This window comes from Cordyceps militaris (genome assembly GCF_000225605.1).
Source record: "Cordyceps militaris CM01 unplaced genomic scaffold CCM_S00005, whole genome shotgun sequence".
NCBI classification, from domain to species: Eukaryota; Fungi; Ascomycota; class Sordariomycetes; order Hypocreales; family Cordycipitaceae; genus Cordyceps; species Cordyceps militaris.
Window position 1 is genome coordinate 141,371 of NW_006271973.1, and position 18,587 is coordinate 159,957.

General features: G+C 53.5%; 4 protein-coding genes across 4 annotated transcripts; 3 read left to right on the plus strand and 1 right to left on the minus strand.

The window, feature by feature from the left end:
- Window positions 1–1,186: 1,186 nt before the first annotated feature.
- CCM_06446 (uncharacterized protein) lies at window positions 1,187–2,380 on the minus strand (the record flags this gene model as incomplete). Its single annotated transcript, XM_006671587.1, has 1 exon — window positions 1,187–2,380. One exon carries the CDS (start codon window positions 2,378–2,380, stop codon window positions 1,187–1,189), a length of 1,194 nt encoding a protein of 397 aa, XP_006671650.1.
- A 2,256-nt stretch (window positions 2,381–4,636) lies between these two features.
- CCM_06447 (uncharacterized protein) lies at window positions 4,637–12,497 on the plus strand (the record flags this gene model as incomplete). The annotated part of the gene is made up of 2 exons (XM_006671588.1): window positions 4,637–4,686; window positions 10,268–12,497. 2 exons carry the CDS (start codon window positions 4,637–4,639, stop codon window positions 12,495–12,497), a joined length of 2,280 nt encoding a protein of 759 aa, XP_006671651.1.
- A 572-nt stretch (window positions 12,498–13,069) lies between these two features.
- CCM_06448 (phosphotransferase enzyme family protein) lies at window positions 13,070–15,089 on the plus strand (the record flags this gene model as incomplete). The annotated part of the gene is made up of 3 exons (XM_006671589.1): window positions 13,070–13,087; window positions 13,433–13,907; window positions 13,978–15,089. 3 exons carry the CDS (start codon window positions 13,070–13,072, stop codon window positions 15,087–15,089), a joined length of 1,605 nt encoding a protein of 534 aa, XP_006671652.1.
- Window positions 15,090–15,432: 343 nt separating this feature from the next.
- CCM_06449 (uncharacterized protein) lies at window positions 15,433–16,281 on the plus strand (the record flags this gene model as incomplete). Its single annotated transcript, XM_006671590.1, has 1 exon — window positions 15,433–16,281. One exon carries the CDS (start codon window positions 15,433–15,435, stop codon window positions 16,279–16,281), a length of 849 nt encoding a protein of 282 aa, XP_006671653.1.
- Between the last annotated feature and the right edge of the window lie 2,306 nt (window positions 16,282–18,587).

Below are 18,587 nucleotides of genomic sequence, written 5' to 3' on the forward strand. Positions count from 1 at the left end.
CAGATGAGAAAAAAAACCAAACCAGCTGAGACATAGCAGCTGTCACGGGGAAAAAAAGCTGCCACAGTCACAACGTCCTTCAGCCTGCCCGACCCGCGGAAGCTGAGTTTGGTGGCGCAGAGGGACCGCACAGAGGCGGAGGGAAATGTTGACATGACGCGGGGGGCTTGGTGTGTCATCTCTTCACTCTCTCTACTCAGTACAGGATGGGCGGGTGAGGCTGACTGCATGTCTTGCTGGAGAAGCTGTTCATGTCACGGGAGCCGTGCAAACTGCAGCCACTACCGCAGCACAAGTAAGTTGGGACAGGATACGTCTACAGAGCAAAAGGAGGCGATTTTTTCATCGATGGAGCTTTTGGCAAGGGAGGCTTCATAACTAGTTTCCACGTCCCAGGAAGCCGGGATGGCGGGCATGGAAAAAAAACCGAGGCGGGGTACGTCAAGAATCTGCATCGTTCGTTTTTGCCAGAATGTTATTGTCAAGAGATATTCTCTGCCCGCCGAGGGCAGAATCATTTGTTTGTTTTCTCCCCATACACCCCCTACATCACACACTCCCAACTAGCGTTGTAGAGACCACCACGAACTGGAATGCGGCCCGCCATTCTTGGCATACCCGACTATTTACCCGAAAATCTTGGTAGTTACTGCCTGCTGTGTTGTTTGGATTTCTTCCCCACTGGCTGTTTTTGTGTTTATTTGTTCTTGGTCGCTCACTCTTGCGCGAAAACACGACAGGGTGTCTAGTTAGCCAAGACCTCATTCGCGCAATTCGCACTGAAGCTTCACTGATGAGATTTGCAACATTGTGGACGCAGAATGATTATTTTTAAAACAGCCTTCAAGTTAAAATCGTGGTATAAATGAGCGTGAGATGTATTCATCAACAGTAAAGAAAAGCTCAGGTCGAGAGCGAGACGTTGTGCGCGAGGTCGCGTGTAAGTCGTTTTTTTGTCATCAAAAGGATACAGCAGTCTTTTTGTCTGCAAAGCGCAGCACAAATCAAGTAAAGAAAATCGGCGCCTAATAATGCCCAAGTCCCAAATCGTTAAAAATGAATGTCGTTAAAAATAGAGAGTGACGCAAATTCTGGTTGTTGGTCAATGTTGCTGTTGTTCCCGTTGGTCGGTTATTCGGTAGCGTATCATAGGAAAGTCTCGAGACCCTTTTCAGCCATGGCCTCTTCATCGGCTGCGGCGTCCCAGCATACGTCCAAACACGTCCACTCTGCGCTCTCGCTCCGCTGAGGGCGACTTTGTCGGGAATGGGGCTGGAATTGTGTCTGCGCGGTTGCGACCCTTGCGAAGGACCGCGGCATTCTGGGCTGTCGCCGAGGCCTTGTAGCTCTTATCACTGCTGGAGCGCTTGTGGAACCGAAAGAAGGAAATTCCCCCAGACTCTTCGCAATCCGAGTCATGCTCGAAAACCGAATGGGGTTCTGTTGCTTGCTGCTGGGTCTGTAGTTGCTGTTGTTCCTTCAGTTGCTGTTGTAGTTGCTGCTGGCGCTGCTGTTGACGGGCGGCGCCGAGATAGGTGGTGGACTTGTAGTGGCGCGGTCCGTGATGAATGTCATGGGTGGCGGGGGCTTTGGTCAGATCTTCAGACGAGCGTGATGCGACTCTGTGAATGCCAAAGACGTTGCTGCGGCTTCGGGTGTGTCCGTCCGTAGACTTCTTGGGACGATGTGTTGTTCCCGAGGAAGTCTTGGGCCGTACGTCTGTGTTGTGTTGCATTGCGGGGGCAGTCGCAGTCAGGACAGCCAGGGACCGACCCGGCTGCCTCAGACAAGGAGTGAGAAGAGCCTCGGGGCGTCGAGGTCGTGGTGGCGGGGTGCAAGGACTGGGAACGGTGTTTGTGACGGGGCTTCTCGGGGACAAGGGCGCGGGCACAAGACTTGATGGATGCGGGACGGGTTTGAGACTGGGGAATGCAGAGTATGTTGCAGAAGTCTTGCGGGTGTTGGTCGAACTGCTGCGTAGAGGCCATGATACGCCATTAGCCTCGACGGACTTTTGAGATGTCTGCCTCGTGTGTTGTCGGGAGGGGGCCGGAGCTGGGTGTTCTTCTTCGCGCAGATGACGGGGTTTGAGTTGCGTGTCTTCCAGGCGCCATTCGCCCCCAGCTTTCCAGAAGCTATCCCATAGCTCGGTGGAGTGCGAGTGTAACTGGTAGTCGTCCTCCTGCGATACTTCAGAGTCGGTACGGTCGTCGATGAGGCCGGGTGCGGAGCCATCGGAGCCGACAGAACATCTATCGAGGTTGTTGTTGGTCGGGTTTGTCGGGCTGGCTGGCGAGGGGTAGGAGTAGTTGGCCACTGGGTAGTATTTTGACACGAGCTTGATCTCGGCCAATTTGCTGTGACGGTCCATGATCCGCATTGTGTCTGTGTGTTGCTAACTCGGAGCAGAATAGTGCTGAGCAATATCTGGTTGCTGTCGATTTAGATAGATCCTATGAGTCCAGAGTTGGAGTGAACTCTCATAGTGTAGGGAAGTTGCTCGTGTAAAGCGGATGTAAGGGAATGGTGTGGCATGGAGCAGAGGGTATGATATAGCAAAACAAGCTCCCTCCCGGGACACACATATACTACCAGATCGAGAAAAACAAGAACCTAGTTACTGGTAAGAGGAACCCTGCATAAGACACTGTCCGTGGGGCGCATACTGCGGCACGGGAGGGTGTGGGGTGAGGCGTGTGAGCTGAGGAGGAACGACCCTTTGCATTCCCACCCCCTTGGCAAGAGACATGGCATTCCTGCGTCGGCCGGCGTTGTGGCAGAGGCTGCAGATCCCAGCCGTACCAGTATACGCAAGCTCATAGCAGCAGGCTTGTGGACGCTTGGCTCCGATCTGGATTGGCCGGTGAAGCAATGTTGCAGGCTGGGCGGGGAGGTCTTGGTCTTGTAAGTCGTTGGGTGGTGTGGCCACTGATCACCACACGAGGCTCAAAAAGGAACACTTCATGAAAATCGAACTGGTATTCTGCTCAGCCTGGTGGTCATACTTTTGCCACCGCGCACTGCATCGTGTCCCATCATGACTGTGAGCTGTATGCTGACTGTAGTAGCGATGGCCGAGTTGACGACGACTCCATCAGGTAGATTGGCAACGGCTAGGTCTGTGAGAAGGTGAGCTGCATGACACACACAATAGACTACGCAAGGCACAGTCAGTTGAGTGTATGACAGCCCTGTATCCAGTCATCGGTTCGTGTACCTGCTTGGCTGCGGCCCGCGCCTGTGAGAGAAGTCTGCAGGCACGAAAAGTGCAGACTGGAGTACCCCGCGCAGGTTTCTTTTGCCCTTTTTTTTTAACCTTTTTGCTTCTGCATTCGCCATTGATCCCTTCTTCCCCTCTCTTTACCACGCCATTGCCAGCAGGAATTGGCCGATTATCGACTCGCGCACCCGAGGGGTCGTGCCACACCCCCCCTCCTTTGGCTGTTGCATTGGCGGATCGCAAGGGAAACGGCAACGCCGTTCGCAAGGGAAGCAGAGGAAGAAGAGTGGAAACTCCCATACGCAGTAACTACAGAGTTCAACAACTGGTTCGATCAAGCAACTAGATGGAGAATGTCACCGGGGCGGTGCCGCATTGTCGGGACAAGACGAAAAAGCAAAATGCAGGGCGACCTAAAAAGAAAAAGAAAGCATGCAAGCAGGGGCAGGAGCCACTTGGTGGCTGCAGGGCGGGAAAAAGAAGGCGCGACGGCGCGCGCCCGTGACATGACGGGGTACAGAGTTTGAACCTACGTTGAATAGTCCTCTTTTGTAGCGACTCTGTACATTTTTGAACAATGCTTCTCCCTTTCTTGTCTAATCGGCATGTTACGCTACTGGTTACTGGTTGGATAGGACGGCGCCAGCTTGCGTCCTTGTCGGTTCGACGCAAGGGAGGCAAGGGAGTTGGCAAGAGGGGTCCGTTGTGGTTCATGGCCCATAACTAGCTACCTAGTTATGTTACTTCTTCCTTTTTTGCGCATGCTATTAACCAGGTGCGCCCGTATCATTCATGCAAAAAAAAACGAAATGTGATATCGTCTACAGATCCAGAATCTAGAAAAAAAAAATCGCCTCGTTTTTGCTAGCAGAGAGAAAGAAAAAGCCATCAATGCCCTCCAAGCTTGGCATCTAATATCGTGTCTATAGCAACAACGACGGCGTATAAGAGAGCATGGGCCGACTGCGCGACAGCGGGAAGTGACGAGTGATAGATCATCCCTACTAAAGTGACTTATAAAGGCTCAGGCCCCACGGTTCAATGCCAGACATGCAAAAGTCGACGACCTCTCGTGCGAGGCTGGCCCTTGCCGCGATGGTTCCTGGCACCGTGGCAACAGTTGTCTCTTGCAAAGCGAGGCGTGTACGTGGATAGTGGCATCCAGCGTATATCTTGGCTCGCCTGCGAATCGGATCTTTGTATTCCGGTACGAGGCAATTACTTGCACCACCCGCTGTGCTTTGGTTTTGCGTGCCTGGCTCGAGTTTGTTCCCCTGATATGCTGCACCGAAGCTCCTGCTTATACGAAACGCCCAGTGCATAAGCACATCGCAGCTGTTCCCCATCTCTTTCCATTGTGGCCAATTTTCTTTGAGCTTTTCTTACTGCCCAACGTAGATCTTCATTGTAGCAACCATGGCTACGAATCGAGTCTCGCGCGGTCCCGAGGTCCGCGCTGTCACCAAGTTCGATGGCGAATCGGTGAAGCTGCATCTACATTTGCATGCACCCATTCCACCGCTTGGGGCAGTTCTTGCAGTAGCTACACAGGCTTTCCAAACATTGCATCCAGAAAAGGCATGCTTGAATCAAATATAATCGCTCTCGGGACCCCTCCTGTTCTTCTTTGCCAGATCAATTCCAGTATTCCTCGGGGACCATGTGCATAACAATCGCCATTTGACCGCCACCTTCAAACATGTCAACTACTTAATAAGCCAGTCTTATTCCGCATAGTGTGACCAATGAAAAACTCGTCTTAGTAGTGCGTCATCGATCGAGCCCAATTCTTGTCTCTGACCCAACGCACCTCGCCCCAGGTCTCGAGCGCTGATCCAGCTCTATCGGTCAGAGTGTCTAACTCGGCGAAACCCCAACCGCCTTCACATCTCACTTTTTTTCCCTATGCAAAACTGCCTTGGTGGCTTCCTCTCTTGTCTCTTCCCGCAGCGTATAGTATACAATTTGTTTCGGAAGCTGATTTTGACGCAGGTTCTGCGTCTAGACGCCGTCTCCGATCCCCCACCAGTAGGTGGCGTCGGAAAACCGTGATCCAGTGTGCGCAAGTATTGAATCCCCGACAGTGAGCTTCTTCTAGATTGGGCACAGAAACGACAAGCTACTTGGTACCCGGGCCGAGACTGTGTTCCCTGCTCCCATGTCGGGTTGTTGCTCGCATGTCGGTCATTGAGTTGGGCAGCTGTGCGGCAGCCGTGGGAGTCATCGTCCCGTGTCCCATGTTGCAGCGGACCAGAAACGGGATAGAGAGTCGAAATAACGTCCGAGCGATGTGCATTGTCGATCTACGGTGGTGGTGTTTTTTTTTCTTTTTTTCCATTTTCCTTTTCTCGGCAAGGACAAGCGTTGGTATCACAGTCGCAACGCTACTGTCGATGCACCGGCGCCTGACTGACTGAACAATGTGCTGGAAGCGCTTGCAGCTCCGGGGCATGGCCGTGCGCTGCATATGCAGCACTGTATATCGAGATTTATGCTGATTGCTTGCCCTTGCATATTGCCGATTTTGGTGTGGACGGTGTCTTGAGAAGGAGGCTTTATGCGCGCCAGTATAATTGCATATTTGGCCGTATTCACAGCTGGACAGCGCTACTGTAGGAGAGCCTACGCTGCTCTCACGACAAGCTTCAGTCGCAAGAATTTAGATACATAATTTTCAGCAAATGGGGACGCTTCGTTAGTTTCGTCCAAGCCGTTGGCTGTGTGATCTGGCCAGTTGTGGCGGATTTGTGTAAGGCGGTGACCCAGGCTGCATACAAAATTGACTTGGCAATAGGAAAGACAGCCGCTACAAGGCCAAAAGACATTCTAACGACGAAAAGTTCGTTCAGCGCGATAATTTGTCCCAGTTACTCAAATGGAATAATATTAATCTCCACAGGATGCAATCTGAGGCAAAGATGACTGACTCTTTTATATGTAGCTACAGGGTAAGTCGGCTCAAGTCGCTGCCTCGCCTATCAGGCGCCACTTGTGCATTCGCGCGCCCCACCAAATTGGTGACTCCAGTATCAAAATTTCAGACGCTCAGCCTTTTTCCCTTCTCTTCTCTTCTTTCCTCAACCAAGTCCCTAACGCCCTCTAGACAATGTTGCGCTTCCATGCTTCCAAACAGAGATTTCTGCTTCACCGCACAAATCTCAAATCTTTCCTGGCATGCGAGAAATTCGGAGTACTCTCAAACACCACCGCAGTCGCCTGCCTTGTTTGCGGGTGGACGGGTCGACCCGTGAGGGTTCGGCGTCACTCGACGCTCGTGGCTGGCATCAGAAATAGCAGAGCCCAGTTGGCTGTCTCATGGATACTCCCGCCTTCCTCACGGGGGGGTGCGGGCTGGAAGATGAGGCTAGACCTGGTGTCTCTTTGGGAAGCCGTCACAGAGATTGTACACAGTACTTGAGTGCGATGCGCAACTTGGTCTTGCTCGCGTACCCCTCTCTCGCTCTCGGGCTTGAAAAGGAACGCGGGGCCAAAATTCGATTCCGATTATCCTGTCTAGAGGGCTGCTGGGGCTTGGTTCACCTCTTTTTTCCCCATGGTACGTTGTTGGTCTCTTTCGCAAGGCGCTGGTTCAAGGATACTGCTAACGCTGGTCCTGGCATTCCTCAACATGTTACATCTAGTTATCGACCCCGCAAAAGCTGTCAGCCAAGCCTGTCTTTGATTCGGTCTTGGTTTCTCCGTCGTAGATTCAGTTGTCCGATGTTCCAATGTGGAAGTAAACGCGACATGTTTCCACATTCGCCATTCCAGCAATTGTAAACTGTAGATGCCAAAATGACCACGACCGCGCCTCTCACTTCCTCAATTCTGGAACAAATATTCGAACTTGGTACTCTTACGAGCCTTCCCGATCAGTACTGTACGGACAGGCGACGGAGAGATGAACAGCAGAGCTGTAGCGAGAATCGCTGGACAAATTCATGTGAGCCGTGCAGCATGTAGGACTGGTGAACGGGCAAGTTCATATTCCTGCCCCGTTTCTCGAATGCGGTACAACATTTACCGCACTCGCGGTCTAATACGAAGCGTACGCATTTACACCCGTTCCTTCGAGACCAAAGTCGTTTGTTCTTGTCGCTGTTTTGAAGCAGCATCTATTTGGATCACATCACAGTGGGCAGTGGAAGTTGACCGTTCGAATACGCAGAACGAGCCAGTCAATCGCTAACCGGGCTCACAACTGGCTCATTCTGATCATCTAGCCTTTCTCCTGTGTCTGCAGGGTGTGCAATTTTGCATCCATGTCAATCGCGGGAGACTGGAAAGCGATCCCTTGACACTAATCGACACACCACCTCCACTACGAATGATTCCCAATGTCACCCATCGTGCTGTGCTTTCCAAGCTCTTAACCCCTCACAAGAGGCATGCTCTTTTCGCGCTGTACTGCCGGACCTGACGCGAGCCGTGATGTGGTGGGGGCCGATTCAGCATGTCTCACTTGTACAGGACGAAAAGCGCGACTCAGACGCGTTTCTGAGGACAACACTCGGTAACGATCCTGCCGCCTGGAGGCTCTCCCCCTCCACTCGCTTCTCGGCAGGTTTGAGCCCGATCGGTCCCATGTTGCATGAATACCCCATCTAGTCATGGTTCTCCCAAGACTATGTCTTATTCGGCGAAACTTTGACTGCGATAAATGTATAGCCACTTGAAGAGAAAAAAATCCCATAGTGTATCTGGTATTGGATGGCAACTGCGCTGAGAGCGGCATCTTTGTGCATGCCAAGTTTTTTGGAGAGTCCACGAGACGATGTGCGTGGAAGAACGTGCACCTTGGCTTCAATTTTATGAGCGAGTTCGGTATTAGTCGGCGACGGGGATTAACCTGCCACTAGAAGGGATATACCTTCCTCGTTCCTAGTACAGCTTTGAATAATAGATATAAGTACAGTTGCTCGGTTCACCAATTTATTGATGAATGTTTGCGGATGCAGCCCTGGCTGACAATTGAGGGCTGACACGGTTGTAATCGGAAAGGTCTGGCATTCTACCCCCGCAACTGGCGCAGGAAATCAATCATGGGCGAAACGAATAAAGCAAGCCCAAATGTGTTGAACCTCTTTTGAAGGGGAAAATAGCTAGCCACAGCCCAGCGCTGCCCAACCTACGTGTTAGGAAGCCCTTGTTGGGCGGGAGAGCCGCCCGGTTCCAGAAATGGCGCCCGATGGCGTCAGAGGTCTTTATCAGCGTGTTGCTTCTTTAACCCTTCTCGAGGTATAGCCGTGGCGATTGGATGTTGAAAAAGGTTGGGTAAAGGTAAGACTGCGTACCGGCGGACTACATTCAAAGAGATGTAGCATCTGGGTGATGGATGCGTGCTGGGTCGAGTTTACACGGTCTGGGCGCATCAGACAATTGAAATGGGTACTGAAGGGAGTAACTTAGTCTGGTCGATCGCGCTTGTGGCTATCTTCCGAGGAATGTCGTCTGAGAGTAATGCAAACTAAATTACCTGACGAAGCGTACGACATGGCTGATCCATGCGTTTCAATCTCGATTCCCATCTCTCGTCCAAACGGCTGGGATGGAGCATCGAAGCCCGTGACGAGTGGCGCCCGCACACAATGCCTAGGTCTCCACCAGCTTGGGGCCGAGCGAGACAGGGTCTATTTGAGGTCCGAGAGACGATCGGGCTCGTCTTGCGCCGCGTGGAGAGGTCAAACGTCGGCATCGGGTTCTCATGGAATCGCCGGGCACATGAATCGAGTATACACGCGCACGTCCTATCTGGTGGCCGAGTGTGTCGCATGTTGGATGCTGAGATGTTTGATAGGGAAGTGCGGTGTGTGTTCAGACAGCCGAGTAGGAGTTGACTGTGGTGGAAAGGATCAGGCAGCCGAGTAGTTGAATGTGGTGGAAAGGAGAGAAGTTGAGGACACGGATGAATACAGGAGGTGTGTCTCATGACTGTACCTTAGGCCTGGTAATATTTGCCTGTCGATGAAGCCGACAATCCGATGTACTTTCTTGTTTGCTTGATGGGCATGGTGTTGAAGAAGAGTCCATGTCTGTCGACGGACAGCAATCGTGGAGTGGGTACCTGCTTTGGTTGGTACCCAGGTACCAGGTACCGTACCAGCACTGAAGGCACTGCACCGCCGCACTACAGAGCAAGATCGTGCCACGATAACTACTAACTATTCCTGGCTACTATAATTCCTTTTTCAGACGTATTTTTTTTCTTTGTTCTAGACTGGCAATTTCCGCGACGTGGTAGCAAGTTGTGGCGCAGGCCGATACTGTGACAGCCACATAATAATACTCCGCGATAGGTACCTGCCTCAATAGGTACAAAGTACAAATTACTCCGTACCTTGGTTGCGCCACGGCACCAGCCAGCGCACCATCAGACAGGCAACCAGCCACCCGATTTTTTGCTCACCAGTTGGGCCAACGCCATCAGCCTGGGCCTCATCCACTCCCGTCTTTCCATTTCCTAGCCACCATCTTTTTTTTCCTTGACTTTCTCCTGCCACCGCTTCTCTCCTACTTCCGTACTCACTGCTTAAGGAGACCCCCCATGAAGGCTCCATTGTCCTCGGCCGCGCTCAAACAACCGCTCGAGACCCTGTCTCGCCCACGACGCCATCTTCTTTCTACTCTCTCCCATCTTGTCCTCTTCCATCCAGGAGTTGCCCTTGCGACAAACAGAGCACACTAGACGGGCACCGTTCCCACCCCGTGTTACCTCGCCAATTTATCGTCTCGCTCCCTTCTCGCCTGTTCTAGCTACCGCCGAGTGGCTCGCTGCCGCATTCCAGCCTCCCATCTCCGGACGACGACTCTCCGCATTGCTTCGACACTCCATTGCACCTCGTTGCCAGCCATTAGACCGGCCGGATAAGCTCTTGCGCATCCATTGCTTGCGTCTTGTTATTGTCGCAAGCTCTCTCCAGCGCCACCGGTATCAGCGCTGCGTCTAACCCTGCGCCTTCGCTACTCCTTGTCCCATCACCGGCTCCCGTGAGTCGGTGGTGCTCCGTCCACAATTCCCACTCCACGCGGCGCCGGACACTTGCGCAGTCCTCGCCCGAGTGGTTCTGGCTTTGACGACAGTCAATACCCGTCCGCGCCCCAGCCGCGTCCCCAGCAACGCCAACAAGCCCAGTCAGACCCGTCCGACAAGGTCTCCTCGCTCTCCTCGCCCCCCCCGAGTCGAAAAACAGCATCGCCGCTCCAGACACCGTCGTCGCCTCGCACCGAGCGCCCAACACCCACTGCTGCCGAATCCATTGGCCGCACCCACAGCGCTGTCTCCGCGTTCAGTGAACCCCAGCCGCCGTCGCCAGTCTCGGCGCTCGAGACCTCCCACAGCTCCGCACGCCGCCGCTCTGCCGCTCGCCGATACCGCCAGCTCTCGCAGCAGAACTTGACTGAAACAGACGACGCCTCGACAACGCAACCTGACCCCGACGGCTTCCCACCGGCATACTCTTCACATCATCGTGGCTCCTCCAAAGCGCACCCCGTCGTACGAGTCTCCAAGCGCACGCACAGCGCAATTCTCTACGCACTCGAGGAGGCCTTGCGCTATCCTAACCCCTTTACCCCAGACGTAGTTGAGGAATCTGCTGACATGGCCGACTTAATGGCCGCCGGTGGAGGCGCGATTCCCGCTTCGCACAGGGGTGTTGCACCGCCAATGTCCAGCGCCGCCCCTCCGCGTCCCAGTGCTGCTCCTGTCCCTACTAGCTCCCCGTCTGGCATTCGCGGACCCCGCATGATCATGATGGAGCGAGCTGCGAGGGAAGCGAGGCGTGAAGCTGCAGAGAGGCAGCGAACCGAACAAGCCCGCGCGGATGAAGAAGCACGCCAATTGGAAGAGATGCGCCGACGAAACTCAGAGCGACAGTCAGCTGCCGTTACCGACAGGCAAAACCCAAGCATTGCACAACAACAACAAGCAGCCGAAGCTGCTACTCAACGCCAATCTCACGCCTCGCAAGAGCGAGCCCAAGCTCATCAAAGGATACCTAGCCACACACAACCGGCACAGCCGCCTCCACCAGCGACCGCCGCACCTCAGCAGCCGCCATCGCAAGCATACCTTTCCCAAGGCTCCGCTGCGCAACAGCGGCGCGCGTCCGAGTCCCGGCCGACGGAGCCTGCGCCCGCGGCGACTGAGCCTGCCAAGCCACGCAACTCCTTTCCCCATGCCTTTGAACGATGGGAAACGCTTTCGGCGCATTGGGAGGGCCTCACCAGCTACTGGATCAGAAAACTCGAACAAAATAAGGACGATGTAAACAGGGACCCCCTCAGTCAGCAGCTCGCTCGTCAAGTGACGGACCTGTCTGCGGCTGGTGCCAACCTATTCCATGCGGTCGTCGAATTGCAACGTCTACGAGCCAGCTCCGAACGCAAATTTCAGCGATGGTTTTTCGAAACGCGCTCTGAACTAGAGCGTGCCCAAGAAGTAAACGCACTTCTGGAAAAGGCACTCGAAAAGGAACGACGAGAACGAGCAGAAGCCATTCGCGATGCAGTTGATAACGAACGGGGCGTCTCTAAGACACAAAGGCAGCTTCAAGAAATGCGCAAAGAGCTAGCAATTTCGAAAGAGGAAGCGCGTCGCGCATGGGAGGAACTCGGCCGTCGCGAGCAAGAAGAACGTGATCGCACGAGCTCTTTGCAGGCTGGTCATCCAACTATAGTTGGCGGTGTTCAGGTGGTTCCCATGACTCAAAATCCAACCACCAGACAACCAAGCTCCCGAGACGCAGGGACGTATCAAACTGCCGACGCAAGCCGCACGCCAACTGAGCACCACTCTGCAGCTGCCCCCGGCAGTACCAGTGGCTACTACGCTCACGCCGAGAGCTCCGGTAGTGGCCAACGCGGGCCAACCTCGGCGCCGCGAGAGGAGGTCGACTACCTCGAGAGCGAATATGTTCTGGACGCACAGGGACAGCCGATCCTCGACGTGCACGGCAAGAAAATCCCCTATCAGGCGGCACCCTCCACCTACTCAGGCTCGGAGCAGGAAGCAGAAGAGTACGAGACCCCCGCCACCACCAACCCGCCGAGCGGCAGCCACGAGTCGCCAGCCTCTGGCGCGCCGGGAGGCGGCGGCCACAACGATAACGGTCAGTGGACAGGCGCTTACTCCAACCCACAGGACTACTCGGGCGAGGGCTACGGCGCGCCAGGCTGGGAGACGGTACAACGACACCACCACCCTACGCGACTGAGTGACGTGATTGAGGAAGACGAGCGAAGCCGCGCGAGCACGAGCCAGATAGGCCGAGTCTAGGAGTCGGGTTAATTGTCTTTTTTCGTCAAAAATCTTACTTGCTTTCGCGCTAGACAAAAAGGGAGGGATGAGTACTTTTTCTTGTTTTATACTGTGGCGATTTTCTTCTTTTCAGTTTTGCATCATAGCAACAGCCCACGACTAATCGACGACGACTACTCATACACACACACACACACACACACACACAAACACCTCACTTCGCATCTTTTCGGTCTTGACGATGGCGTTGGTATTTTGCATGAAGATGGTTCGTTTGTTTTTTTCCTTTCGGTCTTCTTTCAACTCTCCTTGTTTGTTTTCACCAGAAGCGCTTTGGTCGAGCTAGCTGGTGTGTGTCTATCGCAAACCGCCACGACGACTCTTACGACATACTTGACATATATGCAATTGTGTGTGTATTTTTTTTTTCGATTTGTCATTCTTTGCCTTGTTTACATATTCTTCTCGTTATTTACTCGAACTTATACCTCTTTTCTTCTCATGAGGAAGTGGGTAGGGTGTGGACATATACCTTTCACTTAACAAGACAATACAACGAGCTGTTTATATCTGCCCCAGCGCACTTGGACATGAGACAGCGCCTTGATGTGATTCTAACCAGTCCGCCTCTACGCCAACATCTGCTTCGGTTTGCCCATTGCTACTAATAACCCCGCAACCGTGCTCGAATACGGAGCGGAGACTGGCCCGCCTGCCGAGGCTTGAATCGCGGGTGTCTCGCTAGCTCCACTGTAGCTTGGAAGCTGCGTCAACCTGTTTAAGCACCACTCCACCACCAGGAGCTGTCGTTTACCAGCTTCTCTACAGTCATCCACGCTCAATTAGCCACAGGTTTTTATTTTTCCGGACTCTCATAACCGCATGATTTCAGGCTCATACGCTTTTCCTCTTGCTCCAAAAACCTCTGCCGCCCCGCCTTTAAGAGCCCGCAGTTACCCGAGGCGGCCGCCCTCAAGTTACGATCGGAAAGCCGGCGTCGCCCATTGGCCCGCCCCAACGGCCGTTTTATTCGCCATTGCGGAATACATCGTCGTCAATTCTGCTTAGGGCTTGAGACGCGAAATATGGAAAGGCTGCCGCAGTTCAACGACGTCGCTGTTGCGGACCGCGTTCAGGCAGAGCGGCGCCGCTTCCTTGCCAGCTTCAAAGACGGCGACGTGTTGCGCGTGGCGTCCTCGCATCACCCATCAAAGCAGCCCTGCCGCTTTTTTCAGCAGGCGATACCTGGGAGCTACAATATCTGCTACTTTGTCGAGTTTCCGGCGACGGGTGAGCGATGGACGGTCCGGATCCCGATCCGCCCGTGCCTTGCCCACGGTGGCCGGTCCAAGCTGGCGTCGGAAGTGACGACTATGAAGTACGTGTGCTTGACTCAAGTAGAATTGGATTGGAAAGCATCTAATACGGGTTAGATACCTGGAAGCACATACGGAGATCCCGATACCGACAGTCCGGGGATACAGCTTAGACGCCACAGACTCCCCCCTTTCGCGATACCTAATACTTGACTACGTCGAGGGCACGCTATTAAGTTCGGTCAATATCCAGCGTCTGGACAAGGAGAAGAGGAACCAACTATATGAATCGCTGGCCAAGGTTGTTCTCCAGCTCCGAAGACTTACGTTTCCATCCTTTGGCAGACTGTATCGCGCTGGCGGCAACGAGCTCCGTGTTTCCAACGACATCACTACTCAAGACATAAACACGCAAGAACTAGAAGGTCTTGATCCCCGTCGCATACAACAGGAGTGCTACGGCGAGCGTGACTTGCTACCAAATGCCTCACATTATACAGAAACCCTTATCCGCACGGCATACAATGGCTTCTTCAAAGGCGCCGACGGCGTCGACCCCGACATGATTGAGAGCAGCCTATACCATCTCGATCTCTTCCGCCAGCACGCCGCATTCTGGCTCGACCCTAAGATCTCGCCTGTGCAATTCGTCCTGAGCCACGGCGACTTTACACCCAACCACATCCTGGTCGACGAAAGCACCATGGCCATCACGGCGGTGCTGGACTGGGGATGGAGCCGGGTCGTACCCGTGCAGTACCTCATCCCGCCGCTGTGGCTGCAACACGCCGATGTACCCAAGCTCGCCTGGAAGCACGCCTACGACGGCTACGTATCCCGCGAGCTCGCCGCCTTCCTCGCCGTCGTCCGCGCCGAGGAGCGCCGCGCGTACCAGAGCAGCGCCCTCGCCGACCAGTGGGACCGGACCAAGCACGACGGCGGGTTCCTTATTGCGCACGCGCTCGAGCACAGGCACGACATGGACGCCGTCGCGTTCCGCTACCTCAACGCGCGCTACTACGGCGGCACGTCGGACCTCGACGGTCGCATGGCGCGCTTCCTCCAGGACGATCCGCTGCGAGGCCTGGTTATTGACATGAAGGCGCGCCAGGCCAGGGGCGGTGGGGCGGCGGAGTGCGTGCGGCCGACGCAGAGCAGCAGTAGCAGCATCGCCAGCCGGTTGTGGCCGGTCTCGTCGGCGCTGCAGGGCAGCATGATGCTGCTCTCCACCGGCGTGGGGTACGGACTGTGGCGGCTGGCTCTGGCGTCGGCGCGGCGGCCGCCTCGAATATAGTGTGATTTCTCTATTTGCGGTGTTGCGGCCCGACGACGGCAGGATTCGGCGACCACGATGACATAGTAGTGATGACGGGGCAAGGCCATTTGTGTATTGGCTTATCAACCACAACAAGTACAATAGTGGCCCCTTTGCAAGCAGTGCTTCTTGATTATGTCCTCGGTATAAACACAGATGCAATGAACTGTTGCAGTTGGGCTGTGCAAAGCAGGCTGGCTGAGCGGGGTCGGAGCTTACCTCTTGGTGACGAGAAGTATCCTCACCTTCTGAAAACAAGTTCAATACCTCTACTTGCTAAAATTTGTCCTTTGGTGGCTTGTACCAGCTCAATCATTTCGAAATGGCCAATGAAGTGAAGAACTACTTCCTAGCACCCAGCTGGGACTACTCACCCTCCTCTCAACCTTCCGATACAGTTTGCCTGTGGAATTTTGTCAGCAGCCCTACCAACATGGTGCCCCCTCTCGCTGCTGCGACTGCTAGGCCTACTACTTCTGATGTAGGAGAAACCACAAAGCAGGGATTCGAATGGCTCCGGGAGCGCAACAAGGAGAGCAAAATTGGTATCTGGACAAGGTTCCTCGCCACACTATTTCCAGGGCTCGACGTTGATGTCGGAATCCACGGCGCGAAGACGGCCCAGAACCACTTTACTTTTGAGACCATGGTCACCAAAGAGGCCTATCCGTCGGACGAGTACCTGCAACACATGGTGAGCCAGGGCCCGGTACGAAAATATCTGGAAAGGTTCGACTTCAAAAGACCAGTCTATGTTGTCGTGGGGACAAAGGAAGTCTCCAAAGCCAACGTGAAGCACGTGGCAACAAGAAGCTTGGGTGCAGACTTGAGGTTGAGCGCAGACCTGACCATGACGGGCACACTTACCTCTGTTACCTCTGTTGGTCCGGAGGCAAGCACCGCCCACAGCCGCAGAGACATGACTGGCTTTCAGGACTCTTCCGATTTCGTGTTTGCGTTTCGTCTTCGCAAGCTTGTGATTGACCCCCAGTTTAACATCAGCAGCTACGATGACGCAAAGGGGGGTGTGCTTGGCGACGATGCCGAGAATTCGAACAGGATCCCGATTGTGCGACTCGAAAAGACGGACAGTACAGCGCCTGCGGTCGGCGGACGGCAAGAGATAGTGGAGGAAGGCAATGAACAGGTTTCAGTCACGCTGCTGATTTAACCTGATGTTACTTCTTGGCCTTCTCCAACTTCATATTGGGAACAACACTTGCTTCAATTTCGCTTGCTTCGATTTGCTGGCAGGCGCTTCGGGCAACTGCAGGCTACCACGGCTACCTCTAAAGAACGAAGGAAAAAAACAAACAAACATATACTATCGCATTACTTTACCGTTCATCTACTTAGAGCTTTCCTGAAAATTTCCACAATCGCTTCGCGTGTATTCTCGTGGGGGCTGAAAAACCTTTCCAAGGCCATGTATTGGTATCGCGATGTCTGGTCAGCGAGGTCAGTGACGACCAGCGCTTGCAGTAACCTTTGCATCCCATCATACGTGTTTATCTTGAAGAAAAGGCTATCATGGTCTGGAACCATTCTAGGCACATTCACCAGGAGAAACGCCGCTGTACAGACGGCAATGGCTGTCGCATATGATGTGCCTGAGCGGCGTCGCGTGCAGCAGCTACTCCCGCCGGTTGTCAGCCACGCCGACTCGATATGCTCCCCTAGAGTACTGAGATTGGCATCGTTTTGCGGCGACGGATTGAAGTCCGACTTGATGCCTTTGGCGCTGGTGGAATGGATAGCAAACACGGAGCTGTTTTGAGCCGGAAACATTCGAGAACTGTTTAGCCCGTCATTTGAGGCTGCAGCAAACACCAATATGCTCTTCTCAGGATACACATTGCGTGTCATTCGGTTAATTTGATCTTCAATCTCCTTGATAGGTTTGGGGAAGCCAACGGATAGGTTGACCATGTCAACATCCCAAACATCCCTCGCGTAGCGGAGCGCCTGGACAAGTGTCAGCGGTGCAAACTCTTAGAAAGGTCTGCTGCGACTCACATCTGCAACCTCGCTAGCAAAATCACCTTCAAAATTTCCCGACTTGGTGACCCTAGCGACGTAAAGATCGATGTTTGGGTTCAGTTCAAGGAGCAAATTTGCGACAAAAGTGCCGTGACCGCACTCATCACCGCCATGGGGGGTTTCGACCCCTCGGCCTCCATCTACCCAAGACCGAATACTCTTGATACTGCCATCTGGGTATTCCCCATCAAAAAAATCATGTCCCATGTCAATGCCGGTATCCAACAAGGCAACTTTGACACGAGGGGCAGAAGCTGAGTATTCCTCATTGCACGCTCTGATCACTTTTTTAAACCCGTTTAGCCAGTCATCCGAGGCTCTGTGGCTGCTATTATAATCAGATATGATGGCGGCACGATGAAGGTAGTCGCTTTTCTTCTGATCTGACCCCATTGCTTCATCAATGGTGAAAAGCTCGATTTCATCCACCAGTCGATCTTTCGAGATCACCAAACGAGGTTCTGGGGGCTGTCTCCGGCCGCTCATCGAACTAGAAGAGTCGGGTGCTGGTCTTTGATTCAGTGTTTGGTTTTGTTCAACGCCTTTGCGACGAGGAAGCGAAGCTGCGAGATCGTTCCTAGAGTCCCAACTTTTAGGTGTGGTACTGGAAGTAACCTTCTTCAGCAGCGCTGCTTGTAGCGGGAGTACCACGTTGTTGTAAATTGCTTCCCGAAGAAGCTGGGAGTTGGTCATTCGCTCACTCTGGAGACAGAATTCGATTGCTCGGCGGTTGTGCTCCAAAGTAATCCCTGTATGTCCATTCCCGATCATGGTGTAAAAGGTAGTGTCGGCCTGAGCCCAACGCTCTAGAATAGTCTTAGCAGGCTCCAATTGCAAGAACTGTTCAATACGCTGCCCCAGCTCGAGTTCAAGCAACATCACACCCAATTCGAGAAGTTCGGGTACTTTTTCTCCTGTGGGTTTCATGAGGTTCTCCCGAGGAGTGTCCTTCATAGAAATCTTGAGCCAAGGCTTACAAGGAATGCGGGTACCAAATCGTGTGAATATGATATTGGCCTGTGTCCACCGGCCAGTGAGCCAGCCACTTTCGTAGTAATATGACAAAGCATGCGCCAACTGCAGTGCAATTTTCAACCTGTCTGTCTCGTTCCAATTGAATACATCAAGGCTATATTCCTCCTCGTGATATTCCGACGTTGAAACAATAGCGAACTTGTGTACGAGCCAGCGCTTGGAGCCCTCAAGTTCGAAATGCAGGAGATATGCCTTGAAAATTGGCGGCAGATCCTTTGTGTAAGTGTGTATACAATCACATGCAATCGCATTTCTCTTTCTCCACGAGTCTTCGATACGACGACTCGCAGCGTATGATCGGGTGTGAGATTGAACATGAGGAGCGACGAGCTTGTGAACTCGTGAAAACATCTTGTATATGACTAGACGAGAGGTCTTTTCGATGCGCTTGGTGAATCGTTT